Source organism: Sapajus apella, unplaced genomic scaffold (genome assembly GCF_009761245.1).
Source record: "Sapajus apella isolate SASKATOON/1434 unplaced genomic scaffold, GSC_monkey_1.0 scaffold106, whole genome shotgun sequence".
Taxonomy (NCBI): domain Eukaryota; kingdom Metazoa; phylum Chordata; class Mammalia; order Primates; family Cebidae; genus Sapajus; species Sapajus apella.
Window position 1 is genome coordinate 3,634,051 of NW_022437046.1, and position 15,738 is coordinate 3,649,788.

Genomic DNA, 15,738 nt, shown 5'->3' on the forward strand with positions numbered 1-15,738 from the left:
AGGATACATGTAAAGCATCAATTGCTGTAGAAACGAAAGTAAATTGAAATGTTATGACACCAGTTAGATTATCTAACCAGTTTATGTTCTGAGTCAATGGTTCTGAAGCAGTGGTCTCCACCTTTTTTACCAGCTTGTATTACATTCCTTTCATGACCCCTATATGAATTTAAAGTATTTTAATAGCTCTATTTAGGAATAAGCTCTAGATATCAACAAAAAATGTGTTCAGCCTACTTATTTATTTTTTTTTTAATAAAAGACCTAAATATGGGACAAGAAACTGTACAACTCACAGAAGAGAACACAAGGGAAAGTTCCTGGACATTGGCCTTGGCAATGATTTTTTTTTTTTTTTAATTGCATTTTAGGTTTTGGGTTACACGTGAAGAACATGCAAGATTGCAGCATAGGTACACACCTGGCAGCGTGATTTGCTGCCTTCTTCCCCTTCACCTATATCTAGCATTTCTCCCCATGCTATCTCTCCCCAACTCCCCACCCCCCACTGTCCCTCCCCTATTTCCCCCCAACAGACCTCAGTGTGTGATGTTCCCCTCCCTGTGTCCATGTGTTCTCATTGTTCAACACCTGCCTATGAGTGAGAACATGTGGTGTTTGATTTTCTGTTCTTGTGTCAGTTTGCTGAGAATGATGGTTTCCAGGTTCATCCATGCCCCTACAAAGGACACGAACTCATCGTTTTTGATGGCTGCATAATAGTCCATTGTGTATATGTGCCACATTTTCCCTATCCAGTCTATCATCAATGGACATTTGGGTTGGTTCCAGGTCTTTGCTATTGTAAACAGTGCTGCAATGAACATTCGTGTGCACATGTCCTTATAGTAGAACGATTTGTAATCCTTCGGTATATACCCAGTAATGGGATTGCTGGGTCAAATGGAATTTCTGCTTCTAGGTCCTTGAGGAATCGCCACCCTGTCTTCCACAATGGTTGAACTAATTTACACTCCCACCAACAGTGTAAAAGTGTTTCTATTTCTCCACATCCTCTCCAGCATCTTTTGTCTTCAGATTTTTTAATGATCGGCATTCTAACTGGCGTGAGATGGTATCTCAGTGTAGTTTTGATTTGCATTTCTCTAATGACCAGTAATGATGAGCATTTTTTCATATGTTTGTTGGCCTCATGTATGTCTTCTTTTGTAAAGTGTCTGTTCATATCCTTTGCCCACTTTTGAATGGGCTTGTTAGTTTTTTTCTTGTACATCTGTTTTAGTTCTTTGTAAATTCTGGATATCAGCCCTTTGTCAGATGGGTAGATTGCAAAAATTTTTTCCCATTCTGTTGGTTGCCGATTCACTCTGATGACTGTTTCTTTTGCCGTGCAGAAGCTGTGGAGTTTGATTAGGTCCCATTTGTCCATTTTGGCTTTTGTTGCCAATGCTTTTAGTGTTTTGGTTATGAAGTCCTTGCCTACGCCTATGTCCTGAATGGTTTTGCGTAGATTTTCTTCTAGGGTTTTTATGGTGTTAGATCTTATGTTTAAGTCTTTAATCCATCTGGAGTTAATTTTAGTGTAAGGTGTCAGGAAGGGGTCCGGTTTCTGCTTTCTGCACATGGCTAGAGTGTTTTCCCAACACCATTTATTAAACAGGGAATCCTTTCCCCATTGCTTGTTTTTTTCAGATTTGTCGAAGATCGGATAGTTGTAGATATGGTGTGTTGCCTCCAAGGCCTCTCTTCTGTTCCATTGGTCTATATCTCTGTTTTGGTACCAATACCATGCTGTTTTGATTACTGTAGCCTAATAGTATAGTTTGAAGTCTGGTAGTGTGATGCCTCTTGCTTTGTTCTTTTTGCTTAGAATTGACTTGGCTATGCGGGCTCTCTTTTGGTTCCATATGAAGTTTAAGGTGGTTTTTTCCAGTTCTGTGAAGAAGGTCATTGGTAGCCTGATGGGGATAACGTTGAATCTATAAATTACTTTGGGCAATATGGCCATTTTCACAATATTGATTCTTCCTAACCATGAACGTGGAATGTTTCTCCATCTGTTTGTGTCCTCTCTTATTTCGTTGAGCAGTGGCTTGTAGTTCTCCTTGAAGAGGTCCTTTACGTTCCTTGTTTGTTGTATTCCTAGGTATTTTATTCACTTTGTAGCAATTGTGAATGGCAGTTCATTCTTGATTTGGTTCTCTTTAAGTCTGTTATTGGTGTATAGGAATGCTTGTGATTTTTGCACATTGATTTTGTATCCTGAGACTTTGCTGAAGTTGCTTATCAGTTTCAGGAGATTTTGGGCTGAGACGATGGGGTCTTCTAGATATACAATCATGTCGTCTGCAAACAGACAATTTGACTTCCTCCTTTCCTATTTGAATACCCTTTATTTCTTTTTCTTGCCTGATTGCTCTGGCTAGAACTTCCAGTACTATATTGAATAGGAGTGGTGAGAGAGGGCATCCTTGTCTAGTGCCAGATTTCATGGGGAATGCTTCCAGTTTTTGCCCATTCAGTATTATATTGGCTGTTGGTTTGTCGTAAATAGCTTTTATTATTTTGAGATACGTTCCATCAATACCTAGTTTATTGAGGGTTTTTAGCATAAAGGGCTGTTGAATTTTGTCAAAGGCCTTCTCTGCATCAATTGAGATAATCATGTGGTTTTTGTCTTTGGTTCTGTTTATGTGGTGAATTACATTTATAGACTTGCGTATGTTGAACCAGCCTTGCATCCCCGGGATGAATCCTACTTGATCATGGTGGATAAGCTTTTCGATGTGCTCTTGCAATTGGCTTGCCAGTATTTTATTGAAGATTTTTGCATCTGTGTTCATCATGGATATTGGCCTGAAGTTTTCTTTTCTTGCTGAGTCTCTGCCGGGTTTTGGTATCAGGATGATGTTTGTCTCATAAAATGATTTGAGAAGGATTCCCTCTTTTTGGATTATTTGGAATAGTTTCAGAAGGAATGGTACCATCTCCTGTTTGGATGTCTGGTAGAATTCAGCTGTGAACCCATCTGGACCTGGGCCTTTTTTTGGTGGTAGGCTTTTAATTGCTGCCTCAACTTCAGACCTTGTTATTGGTTTATTCAGGGTTTTGACTTCTTCCTGGTTTAGGCTTGGGAGGATGCAAGTGTCCAGGAATTTATCCATTTCTTCCAAGTTTACTAGTTTGTGTGCATAGAGTTGTTTATAATAATCTCTGATGATGGTTTGAATTTCTGTGGAATCTGTGGTGATATCCCCTTTCAGCCTACTTATTAATATGGTGATATTTAAGCTGGGCACAGTGGTGCATGCCTGTATTCCCAGCTACTCGGGAGGCTGAGGCAGGAGGATCACTGGAGCTTGGGCAACATAGATGAGAGACTCTGTCTCTCAAAAGCAAAGAGGGTGATATTTATTAGATACAGCCTTATAGACTGTAAGTATCTGCTTTATTTGATTTTTAAAAATATGTTGAAAATTAACTTAAAGAATTTCCATTATTAGCTCTTGAACCCCCTTTAGAATCTAGGGTACCACTCTGAGAACTGTTGGCTTGGAGATAACCAGAACTTGAGTACAATGTCCATAACTCTTAATTTATTGAGTGTTTCATGTGCATCATTTTATTTTATAAGAAAGACCTGTTACCCCTTGTCAGGAGAAATATTAATTAAATACAATGAGATTCTGTGGTTCTACAGCACCCCCAAATTATTTCTTTAGTCTAGTATTATTGGATGATGGTCCATTTAACCAGTTGAGATAAGAAAATAAGAAAATTCTGGATATATAAGCTTCTAAAGTACCATTGGGCAGCACACCTCCCATAAGCCTAATACCCATGGCACTGTCTGGTTGGTTACCTTTTATGGTAGAATTGAGATTACAGTGGTTCCTCACAAAGCATAGAATAGTCACCACAATAGATATGGTTTGTGTCAAGGAATATATTTGTTGGAAGGACTGCTTATAAAAATCAATTAGTCCAGGCCAAGTGTGGTAGCTTACACCTGTAATTCCACACTTCAGGAGGCAGAGGCAGGTGGATGGCCTGAGGTCAAGAGTTTGAGACCAGCCTGGCCAACATGGCGAAACCTCGTCTCTACTAAAAAAAAAAAACCGTAATCTCAGCTACTTGGGAGGCCGAGGCAGGAGACTGGCTTGAACCAGGGAGGTGGAGGTTGCAGTGAGCCAAGATTGTGCCATTGTGCTCCAGCCTGGGCAACAGAGCGAGACTGTGTCTCAAAAAAATAAAATAAAATAAAATAAAATAAAATAAAATAAAATAAATAAATTAGTCTAACCTCATCATTCACTTCAGTAGCATTCTGCTTCTAGTAAGCCCTACATGAGCAACTTTGTCATTTTTGGTCAGGACTATATCCTCTGCACTAAAAATTTGCCTAACATATAGAATCTGATGCACTATAAATATTTGCAGAACTAATCTTATTGAACGCAGATCCTGTATCTGCAACTCAAGTAGGGGAGTGGAAATCAAGGATTAAAAGATACCTGGGGGAAAAGGGATTTGAAAACAAGTAACAACACAAATAATTTATATTGCAAGTCTATGATAGAGATTTGAGATATGTTCTGGGTGTTATGAGATGTATTTTAAAATGCCTTATTTGAAATAGTATGGCATGTATATATGTTTTAGTCTATAGTCTAAGAATGGCTAGTTAACATCTTAAGTACTAACAGGAAATGGAGTAGTTAACTTAGCATGTGAAAGATTATAATCAGAACTTTCACTTCATGGGCTCCTATAAGCCCATGAATTATTTTAATCATCACCCAGCACCTGCAGTTTGTTAACAGACATAACAGATGTTATAAATGTTCTTGAAATTTTTAATTTTTTTTAATTTTTTTAATTTTTTATTTATTTATTTTTTTTTTTGAGACGGAGTTTCACTCATGTTACCCAGGCTGGAGTGCAATGGCGCGATCTCGGCTCACCGCAACCTCCGCCTCCTGGGTTCAGGCAATTCTCCTGCTTCAGCCTCCTGAGTAGCTGGGATTACAGGCATGCACCACCATGCCCAGCTAATTTTTTGTATTTTTAGTAGAGACGGGGTTTCACCATGTTGACCAGGATGGTCTCGATCTCTTGACCTCATGTTCCACCCGCCTCGGCCTCCCAAAGTGCTGGGATTACAGGCTTGAGCCACCGCGCCCGGCCCCAAAATTTTTTATTTTTATAATATTCAACAGACAGAAAAGTGGGAAGAACAAGAAAAATGAACGTCCATATGTCCATCACCTAGATTCAGTAATTATGTTGATAAACAATTATGAAGATAAATATTAACAATTTTTCATGAGGAAATAAGCATTCAAGCTATGTGGATTGACAGTAAATACTGTACATGCATTTCTGCCCTTGCACGAAGAGAGTTAAGAATACAGTGAGAGAATGAAATTGGACCCATATCATGTACTATATACAGCAGGTCATCATTGTTCAACAATGATGTCATTTTGTTCAACATCATTTCATTATGACATTGATGAGAGAAAAAAATCACTTCCCAGCCAGGGCCACTGTCTGCGTGGAGTTGCATGTTCTTCCCATATCTGTGGGTTTTTTTCTGGATACTCCGGTTTCCTCCCACATCCCAAAGATGTGCACATTAGGTGAAATGGCATGTCTCCATTGTCCTAGTCTGAGTGAGTGGGTATGTGTGTGAGTGTGCCCTGTGATGGAATGGTGTCCAGTCAAGGGTTGGTTTGGCTGCTGGAATAGGCTCTGGCCACCTGTAACCCTTAACTGGAATAAATAGATTAGGAAACAAGTGAATAAATGATTACAAATTTTTGTAAAATAACAATTTGTGAAGTACATGATAATCATACAAATGGAGAACAATAAACTATGCAGTATGAAAGTGCTCAGTGAGCCTAGCATATCTGTCACTGTTTTTGAACTGCTTGGTTGTAGAAGGTGCTCTTTGCAGTTTCTCTCTGCAAACATGTATTCTTCGATTTAACCTACCACCACTGCAACCACAGTCACCCACTGATTCACCAAAAATTGGGTAAATAATTATCTTGCTTGTTTTTATCTTTTCTTAAATGTATGTGTAGCCCTGATTTATTTCAGTGTTTAATATTAGAAGTAGTTGGGTCTTTATTTAGAAGTTTGGTGATTTTTTTGTGAATGGAAATATGCCACAGGACTTTAACTCTTTTATATCAGTTAGCCTATGGTAAAATTGGTTTTATTATATGCTGTTTGCTTGAAGTTTGAGTTTCTGAGAACCTATCAATGATGTTCAGAAATGTGTATCTAACAATGTCCAGAATATATAAAGAACTCTTGCCAATCTAACTCTTGCTATAAGGTTAAAAAAAAAAAAAAAGGACAAAAGATTTGAACAGACACCCCACAAAATGAGATATACTTTCATGCAGTGGTAGTAAGAGTATAAAATGGTATAACCATCACTGGAATAATAATGATACAACCACCATTGGAAACATTTTGGCTGTTGTTCCATGAATTAAAACATACACTTACTATGTGATCCAGCAATTCCACTTGTAGCTATTTAGCCAACCAAAACAAAAACACCTGTCCAAAAAATGACATAAATGTCCATAGCACATTTATTCATAATAGCCCAGAACTAAACCCAAATTGTGGTTTATTCATACAATGGGTTATATTTTATCCATATAAAGGAGTGTATTAATAGTAAACTCAATAACATGGATGAATCAGTCTCAAAAGTATCATGCTGACAATGAAACTTGACATAAAGAAATTCATGCTGTATGTTTTTGTAATAGGCAAAACTAGTAACATACAGTAATCAGATCAGTGGTAGCCTGTTGCTAAGTGGTTTGAGAGATTGATTGCTAATAGGTTCAAAGGGACTTTCTGGGGATGGTAGAAATGTCCTATATCTTGATTAGCGAAATGATTACCATATATGGATATGTATGTTTGACAAAACTCATTGAGCTATACTTTCCATATGTGTCATATTATATGTAGGTTATGTCTTAACATAAAAAATCAATTCTAAGTAGACCGAAAGGTAAAATAAGGCTTGTTGAAGATAACATGGGAGAATATTCTCATGACCTTGGGGTAAGCAACATTTACAAATGTGATAGAAAAAGGACTACCTGTAAAGTAAAAGATTGATAAATTGAATTGCATTAGAACCTGGTACCTCTTGTATTCGAAAGAGTACAGTTGACCTTTGAATAACAGAGATTTGAGCTGTGTGAGTTCACTAACACGCACATTTTTTTTTTCAACCCTGTAGATTGAAAATACAGTATTCATGGTATGCAAAACCCGCAGATACAGAGGGCCAACTTTTTATTTAGGCGAGTTTTGCAGGGCCTACTTTGAGACTTGAGTATGCATGGGTTTTGGTATATGCGGAATCCTGGAACCAATCCCCCACATGTTCCGAGTGACAGCTGTACTAAGACAGTGAAAAAGGCAAGCTTCTGTGTGAGAGGGAAAAAAAGCATACATGTATATATATACAAACACAAACACACATGTACATACATATATGCATACATATGTATTTATATATTTTTTCCTGACAACTGCTTCATATCCAAAAAATATGAAGAACTCTTAAAAATTACTAGAGGAAAAACCATCAAAAAGAAAAAAGGGCAAAGATATATAGGCACTTGATAAAAGGATTTCCACATAATAAACACATAAAGCTGTTGTACATCTTTAGTCATTAGAGAAATGCAATTAAAATAATAATGCAATGCCCGTATATACACATTGGAATGGCTAAAGTAGACAAATAGTACTGAGTGCCAGTAAGGCTGGGAGCAACTGTCATTCTACACTGGGGAGGCAGGAGTGTAATTTGTACAACCAATTTGGAAAACTGTGGCTGCATGCCCATACCTTATGACTCAGCAGTTTCTGTTCTACAATATACTCCAGAGAACAGTGTGTATACCTGCACACATATTCAGTAATATTTTTAGCACCCAATTTATAAATAGCCAAAAATAAAAATTACTTAAATATCCACCAACAATAGGATGGTTAAATTGTTAGTTGTCAAACAACAGAATGCTATAAAGCAAAACAAGAAACAATAAACTGTACTTACATGGATGAATATCACAAGTAGTGATATTCACTTCTTCACTCAACAGTTGAGTGAAGGCAGAAAGATTCAGTAACCATGTAAGACTTCACTTACATAAACTTGAGAAATAGGTAAAATGATTTTTTTGGTGTTAGAAGCCAGGCAGAATCATGATTTCTATCATAGTTCACTCACTTTTGAGTGAGGGGTAAGCAGAAGGGGTACTGGTAATAATAAACTGTTTCTTGATCTTGGTGGTGGTGAATGGATAGTTTATCATGGCTTACACTAATTATTTGCTTTTCTGTGTGTATATTATACTTTGATTTTAAAATTTTTAGTTTTAGAGATTGAGGGAAAAGTAAAGGTATTTTCAGGAAAAAATTGCATAGTATTCCTGGTAGTGTGGCTGAGGATGAAATTAATGTACAGATGACAGTAACTTTTCTCTAGTAATTAGCATCTGAAAATCGAAGCAGTAAAAATGACCTCATTTACAGTAGTGGAAGTCTTCATTCTATCTCCTTGTTTAGGGTTCTGCTGCTTTTTAGCTCTATGGTGTCTCTGTTGTCTCTGTTGCAGTACCTACCATGGGAATGTACTCAGGTTGTACAAGCCAATGTGGAGTATTTAACACTCCATGGGGCACACTTTGGTCAGTGGGATGTGGGAGGCAATAGATACGTCCTTCTTTTTTTCTCACCTCAGACTGACAGTCTTGAGATACATTTCGTATACCTGTAGCTAACTAGTGGGCCAACTATTGTAGTACTTTATATTGGCTCTCTGTCTTTTTTGGCTATGCTGTTCTGTCCTTAACTTCTGCTCCCTGCTAAAGTATTCATGCCTTCTCAGACTGCTCAGGCCCTCACAACAAGGAATTACATAGGCCGGCAATACTGTTAGTTGTGCTGAAGCTGAGAAACTGGTGTCTGAAGCCAATGGTTTGCTTTAAAATCCAAGCTCAGTATTTAATGTCTATGATTTGAGAGATAACCACTAAGTCTTAGTTTTTGTTTCTATGAAATAGTAATGATAAATAAATACAAACAGAGTCCTTAAGGATTAAATGAGGGAAGTTTGATAAACTTAATGCCTAGAACATAGAACAGTTCAATAAACAACAGCAACTGATATTTTCATTCAAGTTTAAAATGCTACTTTCTGACCCTCCCTTAGTCTTTTTCAGTATAAAAACTCTCTTCTAGGGACCAAGTTCTCAGATCCTTATAAATAACAACCAAAAGCAACGAAAACAAAGAAACAAAAACTTGTACAGAACTCTATATTAAGAAAACACCAATGTACTTTATCTGAATATTTAAATGGATACTTTTTTTCACTTTTGTAAATTTTTAGCTAATGGTCTGTTAACAGTGACTCAGCATTGCAATGAAAAGGTTGTTTGCCAGCAACACAAGTACATGTCAAAAACTTTGAGAGCAGCAGTAAAATTATTAGGAAGCGGGGCACAGTGGTTCATGCCTGTAATAATGGCACTTTGGGAGGGGGGAAGATCATTTGACCTCAGGAATTTGAGACCAGCCTGGGCAACATAGTGAGACCCTGTCTCTATTTTTTAAAATATAAATTATTTGGAGGCAGAAGGATACATTCTAAAACACTAGAAAAGCCAGAGAACATAGTATGTTAATACCATTAAGCACCAAATAAAATAACACTAAGATATATAAAACAGGAAATTCAGAATTTAGTTTTCTTAAAAATAGCAATATTTACATACATATTAGAGGGGCTGTCCTGTGATTGTCACCCCAGTGGTGATAATCAAAATTGTCTCCAGACTTGCCAAATGTTCTGGCAGGCTGGGGAGGGAGGCAGAGTAATTCTTGGTTGAGAATTGCTGAGATAGACCTTGATTTGCATTCCATCCCCATGCCTATGGCAGTGTGATTTTAAACGTGTTACCTAACACTTAAATCTTAGTTCTCTTAAGTGAGATAATGTAGACATGGTGCTTGGCTCAGCACCTACATTCAGAGTTCAGTAGATGATCATTCCCATGATGCTAAAACCTGTTCTCTTTTGAACTATTATGCTTCTCTATCCTCTGAAAGTAAACCACCCCTTTCTATAGCTTGTAATCAAGTTATTGAATAAGATCTTTCAAAGACCTTAAATCTTTTATATGGGCAGTTAGTGTAGACTATAGTTTTGTTTTCTCCCCAGCAATGGATTTGCTTTCCCTCCTTCTGTTCCTATCTGGATTGGGCAGAGTTGGTAGTACTTTATTTTATTTTAATCTCCTCCTGGCACAGCACTGTGTTCAGTATTCTTTGCATATTCATAACCTCATGAATTAGACTAATATCTTAAAGATTTGTTCAGGCTTACAAAAATCAGACCTGTAGAAATTGGAAAGGTAAGACTTTGTTGTTGTTTATTGTTGTGGGGTTTTTTTTTTAACCCTGAGGCAACAACCTATCAAAAATACTTGTTTTTAGCTTTATTTCTTTCCAGAAGAATGATTAAAAATATTAGTAGCCTATAATTGCCTTGCTATACATCATCTTATTTAAATGTTATTAAAACTCTAGACATTGAAAAAGGAGTAAAAGTAGAAATGGAGTATTGACGTACTGTAGGTACATAGCAAGGCTCTGTTAATAAATACTGTTATATTGTTATCTCATTTACTCCTGCAGGGTAAGTAGCATTATTCCTCTTTTGGAGACAAGCAAATGATGCTTCATTTGCTCAAGGTCACCAAGGTTTTTATTCCAAAGCCCATGCTTGATAATGCCGTGCCACCTTCCCAAAATAAAGAACATATCTCTCTGCCATAAATTTCTTTGTACAGCCAGGTGCAGTGGCTCATGCCTGTAATCCCAGCACTTAGGGAGACTGAGGCAGATGGATTGCTTGAGCCCTAGTTCAAGACCAGCCTAGGCAAGATAGTGAGACCCCATCTCTACTATTATAAAATTAAAACAAAATTTCTTTGTAAACCGTGTATCTTGACTTATCCTGCGATAACATGATAAGAGCATAAAAATGTAGGACATTAGAACTGCATTGTCATTCTTTCTGTTGCTAAGGAGGCCTAGTCCAGCTTCTCTGGCTTTCTGTGGCCATCTCTGCTCTTCTCCTAGTCCAGTGCAGTTACATCTGGCTTATGGGAATAAGGAAGGTTTTCAGGCTTAGCCCTTTTTGGCTATGTGACTATACCTTATTTTTTGATAATGTGTATTATCTTAACTTGTATGATTTCATATTGCTTAAGAATGCAAAGCAGTTACATCTTAAGCTCTGAAGAGTGTGTTTGGCAAGAGCCAAGTAAAAGCAGATTTACTTAGAAATCAAGAGGGCTCTATATCTGGTAAGAAAAATTAGTCTCAAAACTGCCGTGTGGTCTGTTTGTTGTAATAAACTACAGAGTAAAAGATGTTTTAAAGTTAATAGTTGCCTAAAACTCTACTCTGTCTGTATAATTTATATTTTTAGCTGAGAGAAGAAAAGTTACAAGAGGAAAAACCCTCTGAAGATCAAATCCACAAGCTGTTACCAGAGGATACAGAAACAGGGAAAAGGAAAATGGATGAACAGAAAAAAAGAGATGAGCCATTAGTACTGAAAACAAATCTGGAACGTGTAAGTAAATCACCTTTTTAATGGACATCTGTCTCAAAAATCAGTGGTTAGCCCAGGTGAGCTGGACCCGAAAGACCTATGTTGGTAAACTGTGAGACCAGTAACAGTCATTGACTGTGCAGCTTAAGAGTAGTGAAGAACTTATGTCCAGGCCGGAGATTGAGAAAATAATTTTTGAATGGGATATTGAGACTTGTGGGAAGATTAAGGAGCAGTGGAAAAAGCAGGTGAGTGAGAGGAAAAACCTAGTATAGTTTACTACTTGTGATAAGATATATATATATGTTGTTATTTTGACTTATGTCTTATTTGACATTTAAGTTTTGTACATTGTCTTCTGTCCTCAACTAGATTTTCTTAAAGTGTGTATTTTACTTTCCTTTATTCATTGTATACCCTAAGCAGCACAGTGTGGCTATAAGGTAGGTTTAGAGACTTAATCTAAATTTAATTAGACTTCTAATTGAGCCAAATCTTGCCTGAGTTTCTTTCACTACTTATTTGCCAAGTAAATTACTAGAAAATCTTGCAAGTTGTGTATTTAACTTACATAAGAAAGCGCTTTTGGAGGATCCACTAATTATACCCAAATGGATAATCACAATTGAGTTTTATTTCTTCAGTAAGTCATATTGGGTTGGACATATATTGTTTGCTGTATGTTCTTAGCATATTTTTAGACTCCTTTCTTTCAGAATACTTTGTGATTCAGGCTTGTTAATATTTCAGGTTATCTTTCTAGTCAACTGGAATTGATAAAACTTTACCATATAACTACAGGAAACATAGAGTGGGTGGGGGAGAAATCTCCGGATCATAAGTCTACCCCTTACACAGGTCCCAGCATTGTAACTGTTGTACAATTTTGACCAAGTTACTTAATTTCTTTATGCATCTGGGTTTATTTATTTTTATTTTTCTGAGGCAGGGTCTTACTCTGTTGCCCAGGCTGGAGTGCAGTGGTATAATCACAGTTCACTGCAGCCTCGACTTCCCAGGCTCAAGCAATCCTCCTACTCAGCTTCCCAAGTAGCTGGGACTACAGGCTTATGCCACCATACCCAGCTCATTTTTGTATTTTTTATAGAGATACGGTTGCACCATTTTGCCCACACTGGTTTTGAACTCCTGGGTTCAAGTGATCTGCTTGCAGTGGCCTCCCAAAGTGCTGGGATTACAGGCGTGAGCCACTGCCTAGCCTTGGTTTTATTTTTGCAAAAAATAAACGTTTTTCCTGAAACTTAAAAGGGAATTTCTTTAAGCTTTCTTGGATAGTAGTGTTTGCTGAGTGCCACATACATGTGGAGCTTCTGATTCTAGTTGTAATTATTGCTATTTAATTATTATTAAAAAACAACCACTGGGTTTCAGCCTTCCAAAAGGTTCACTTTACAGGCATGAAGTGCTTGTGTACTCTTAAGGCTTTGAACGTTGGGAACCACAGAGGGCAACAAAGACTGCTACTAAAAAGGCTGTAATTTAGCTAGGAAAGCAATAATAAGCTCTGTGATGGTCTCGTGAATGTAGTATGTTGTATGACTAGAAGCCCAAGCTGTGGTCTGTAGTTTCTGAAGACCGCAGCTCTACCTCTTCATACTGACAATTCTGCTGCCCATTAGGGTCCTCAGGCAGAACATCCCAGAAGGATAAACTAGTCTTGCTAGGGAGTGCTTACCCTTGGCTATGGTCCTTTGATAGAAATAACCTGCCGTTCCTAAGTCATGCCAAGACTGGGAAATTTCTTTTTTCATTTGCCAGTAAAATTGCCAGTAAAATTATTTTTTCATTTGCCAGTACCATTTTTGAAATAGAAATCAAGTGCGTCCACCTAATTTTAATCTTTTTTTTTTTTTTGAGACGGAGTTTCACTCATGTTACCCAGGCTGGAGTGCAATGGCGTGATCTCGGCTCACCGCAACCTCCGCCTCCTGGGTTCAGGCAATTCTCCTGCCTCAGCCTCCTGAGTAGCTGGGATTACAGGCACGCACCACCACGCCCAGCTAATTTTTTGTATTTTTAGTAGAGACAGGGTTTCACCATGTTGACCGGGATGGTCTCGATCTCTTGACCTCGTGATCCACCCGCCTCGGCCTCCCAAAGTGCTGGGATTATAGGCTTGAGCCACCGCGCCCGGCTAATTTTAATCTTAAAATGAATCAGAAAGTACATATTCTGATTTGTTTCTTGGCAACAGCCAGTTTTAGAAACACATTGAATAAAATCTGACCTACGAAAGTGTCAAGTTTTAGATTTTTGTGGTTTTTGCCTTGTTTTCTGTTTGCTTTTATAGTTTTTATTTACTTATTTGGAGACAGGATCTTGCTCTGTTGCTGAAGCTGGAGTGCAGTTGCACAGTCATGGCTCACTACAGTTTTGACATCCAGGCTCAAGCAATCCTCTCATCTCAGCCTCCCAAGTAGGTGGGACCACCATGGCTGGGCAGCTTTTATTTTATTTTTATTATTTCGTAGAGAAGAGGGTGTCCCTGTGTTGCCAGGCTTGTCTCAAACTCCTGGGCTCAAGGGATCCTCCCACCTTGGCTTTCCAAAGTGCGGGATTACAGGCATGAGCCAGTGTGCCTGGGCTGCTTTTATATTTTTGAGGACTTTTAAAAAGTGGCTCTAATTTAAGAGTTTCTGGTGTTGAGCAAATAATTCCATTTAGTTTGGCCAAGACTACATTCAAATTGAGACCCAAAAGAATCTTAAGAAAACTGACTAAAGGATTATTTTTTTATATAGAAACTATTGTGGTTAGAGCGAGACTGATCATTTCACTTTCCTGTCCTTAAAACTTTAATGACTCCTTTTCCTGTGAAATTAAATGAGAATCTTTACCCCAACATTTAGGTCCTCAGTATTATTCTAGTTTGTCTTTTTATCCTTGCTTATACCCCAAAACTCTAAGGAGTATATATTTGCTTTCCCCTAAATGCACACACTCGGCTTTCCCTTTTCAAGGTCTTTGCTCTTGCATTTACATCTCATTGAAATGCCATCCAGCTGAACTGTGAGAATGTCATTTATCTCTCCATGTCCAGTTCAAAAGCTGTCACATTCATGAAACCTATAGGGATTCCTCCTCTGTTTCTCCACTCCCATCAGCCACTCTCCGTAACCCTCACTTTGTAACTTTTTTTACAAGAGTTCTCTCATTTTCCTTTCCATCATGGTTTTTTGTGTGTTTCTGTTTCTCTACTAGATTGTAAGTTTGTTGAGTATAGGAAATGTCTTACCCATTTAAAAAATCTCCTGTAGTACCTTGCACATTGGAAGCGTTTCATACATGTTTATGAAATTAAATTTGAATGGAAGGAGGAAGGAGCTTACTCTAGGAGCAGATTATCATCTGTTATTTTTTTAAGAATGGAAATAAAATGGGCACAATGTTTAATTTATTATAATTTGTTATGGTACATTTAATCCAATAATAATGCAGATTATTAGAAAACAATTTGATACAGCAGTTATACTAAAGATTATAAAGCAAAAAGTGAAAAATTATTTGTCATCCCACAACCCAGAAATGATCCCTAGAAACGTTTTGGTACATACCCTTATAGACGTCTTTTTTAAGAACATGTAAATACATACCATATATTGTTTTTCTTTTCAGAAAATGTAACCTAGTATACATACTGTTTTGTTGTTGTTGCTGTTGTTGTTTTTTTTGAGATGGAGTCTTGCTCTGTCGCCCAGGCTGGAGTGCAGTGGTGCTATCTCGGCTCACTGCAACCTCCACCTCCCGGGTTCAAGCTAGTCTCCTGCCTCAGCCTCTTGAGTAGCTGGGACTATAGGCGTGTGCCACCACACCCAGTTAATTTTTGTATTTTTAGTAGAGATGAGGTTTCACTATGTTGGCCAGGATGGTCTTGGTCTCTTGACCTCATGACCCACCCACCTCAGCCTCCCAAAGTGCTGGGATTATAGGTGTGAGCCACCGTACCTGGCCTGTTTTTTTTGTGTAAATAGAGAATCTGGTGATCATTATCCAGTGGTCTCCTGATATTCTGGACTGTAGAATTTAAGTAATTTTTTTTTTTTATATCTTGCTATCTTAAACACCATTGTGGTGGA

The 15,738-nt window shown here is 37.8% G+C and overlaps 1 protein-coding gene and 1 long non-coding RNA gene across 2 annotated transcripts in view; one reads left to right on the forward strand and one right to left on the reverse strand.

Moving 5' to 3' along the window:
* Positions 1 to 15,738, forward strand: part of RNF169 (ring finger protein 169) — a 99,770-nt gene that overhangs the window by 45,184 nt on the left and 38,848 nt on the right. Inside the window, exon 3 of the mRNA XM_032259070.1 lies at positions 11,516 to 11,662. Coding sequence (XP_032114961.1) covers positions 11,516 to 11,662 — 147 coding nt within the window. The remainder of the gene's footprint in view (positions 1 to 11,515; positions 11,663 to 15,738) is intronic.
* Positions 8,123 to 10,126, reverse strand: LOC116537066. Its single transcript, XR_004262931.1, has 3 exons — positions 10,042 to 10,126; positions 8,871 to 8,875; positions 8,123 to 8,748 (listed from the first exon to the last, which is right to left on the reverse strand). It is a non-coding gene; the product is annotated as an uncharacterized LOC116537066 (long non-coding RNA).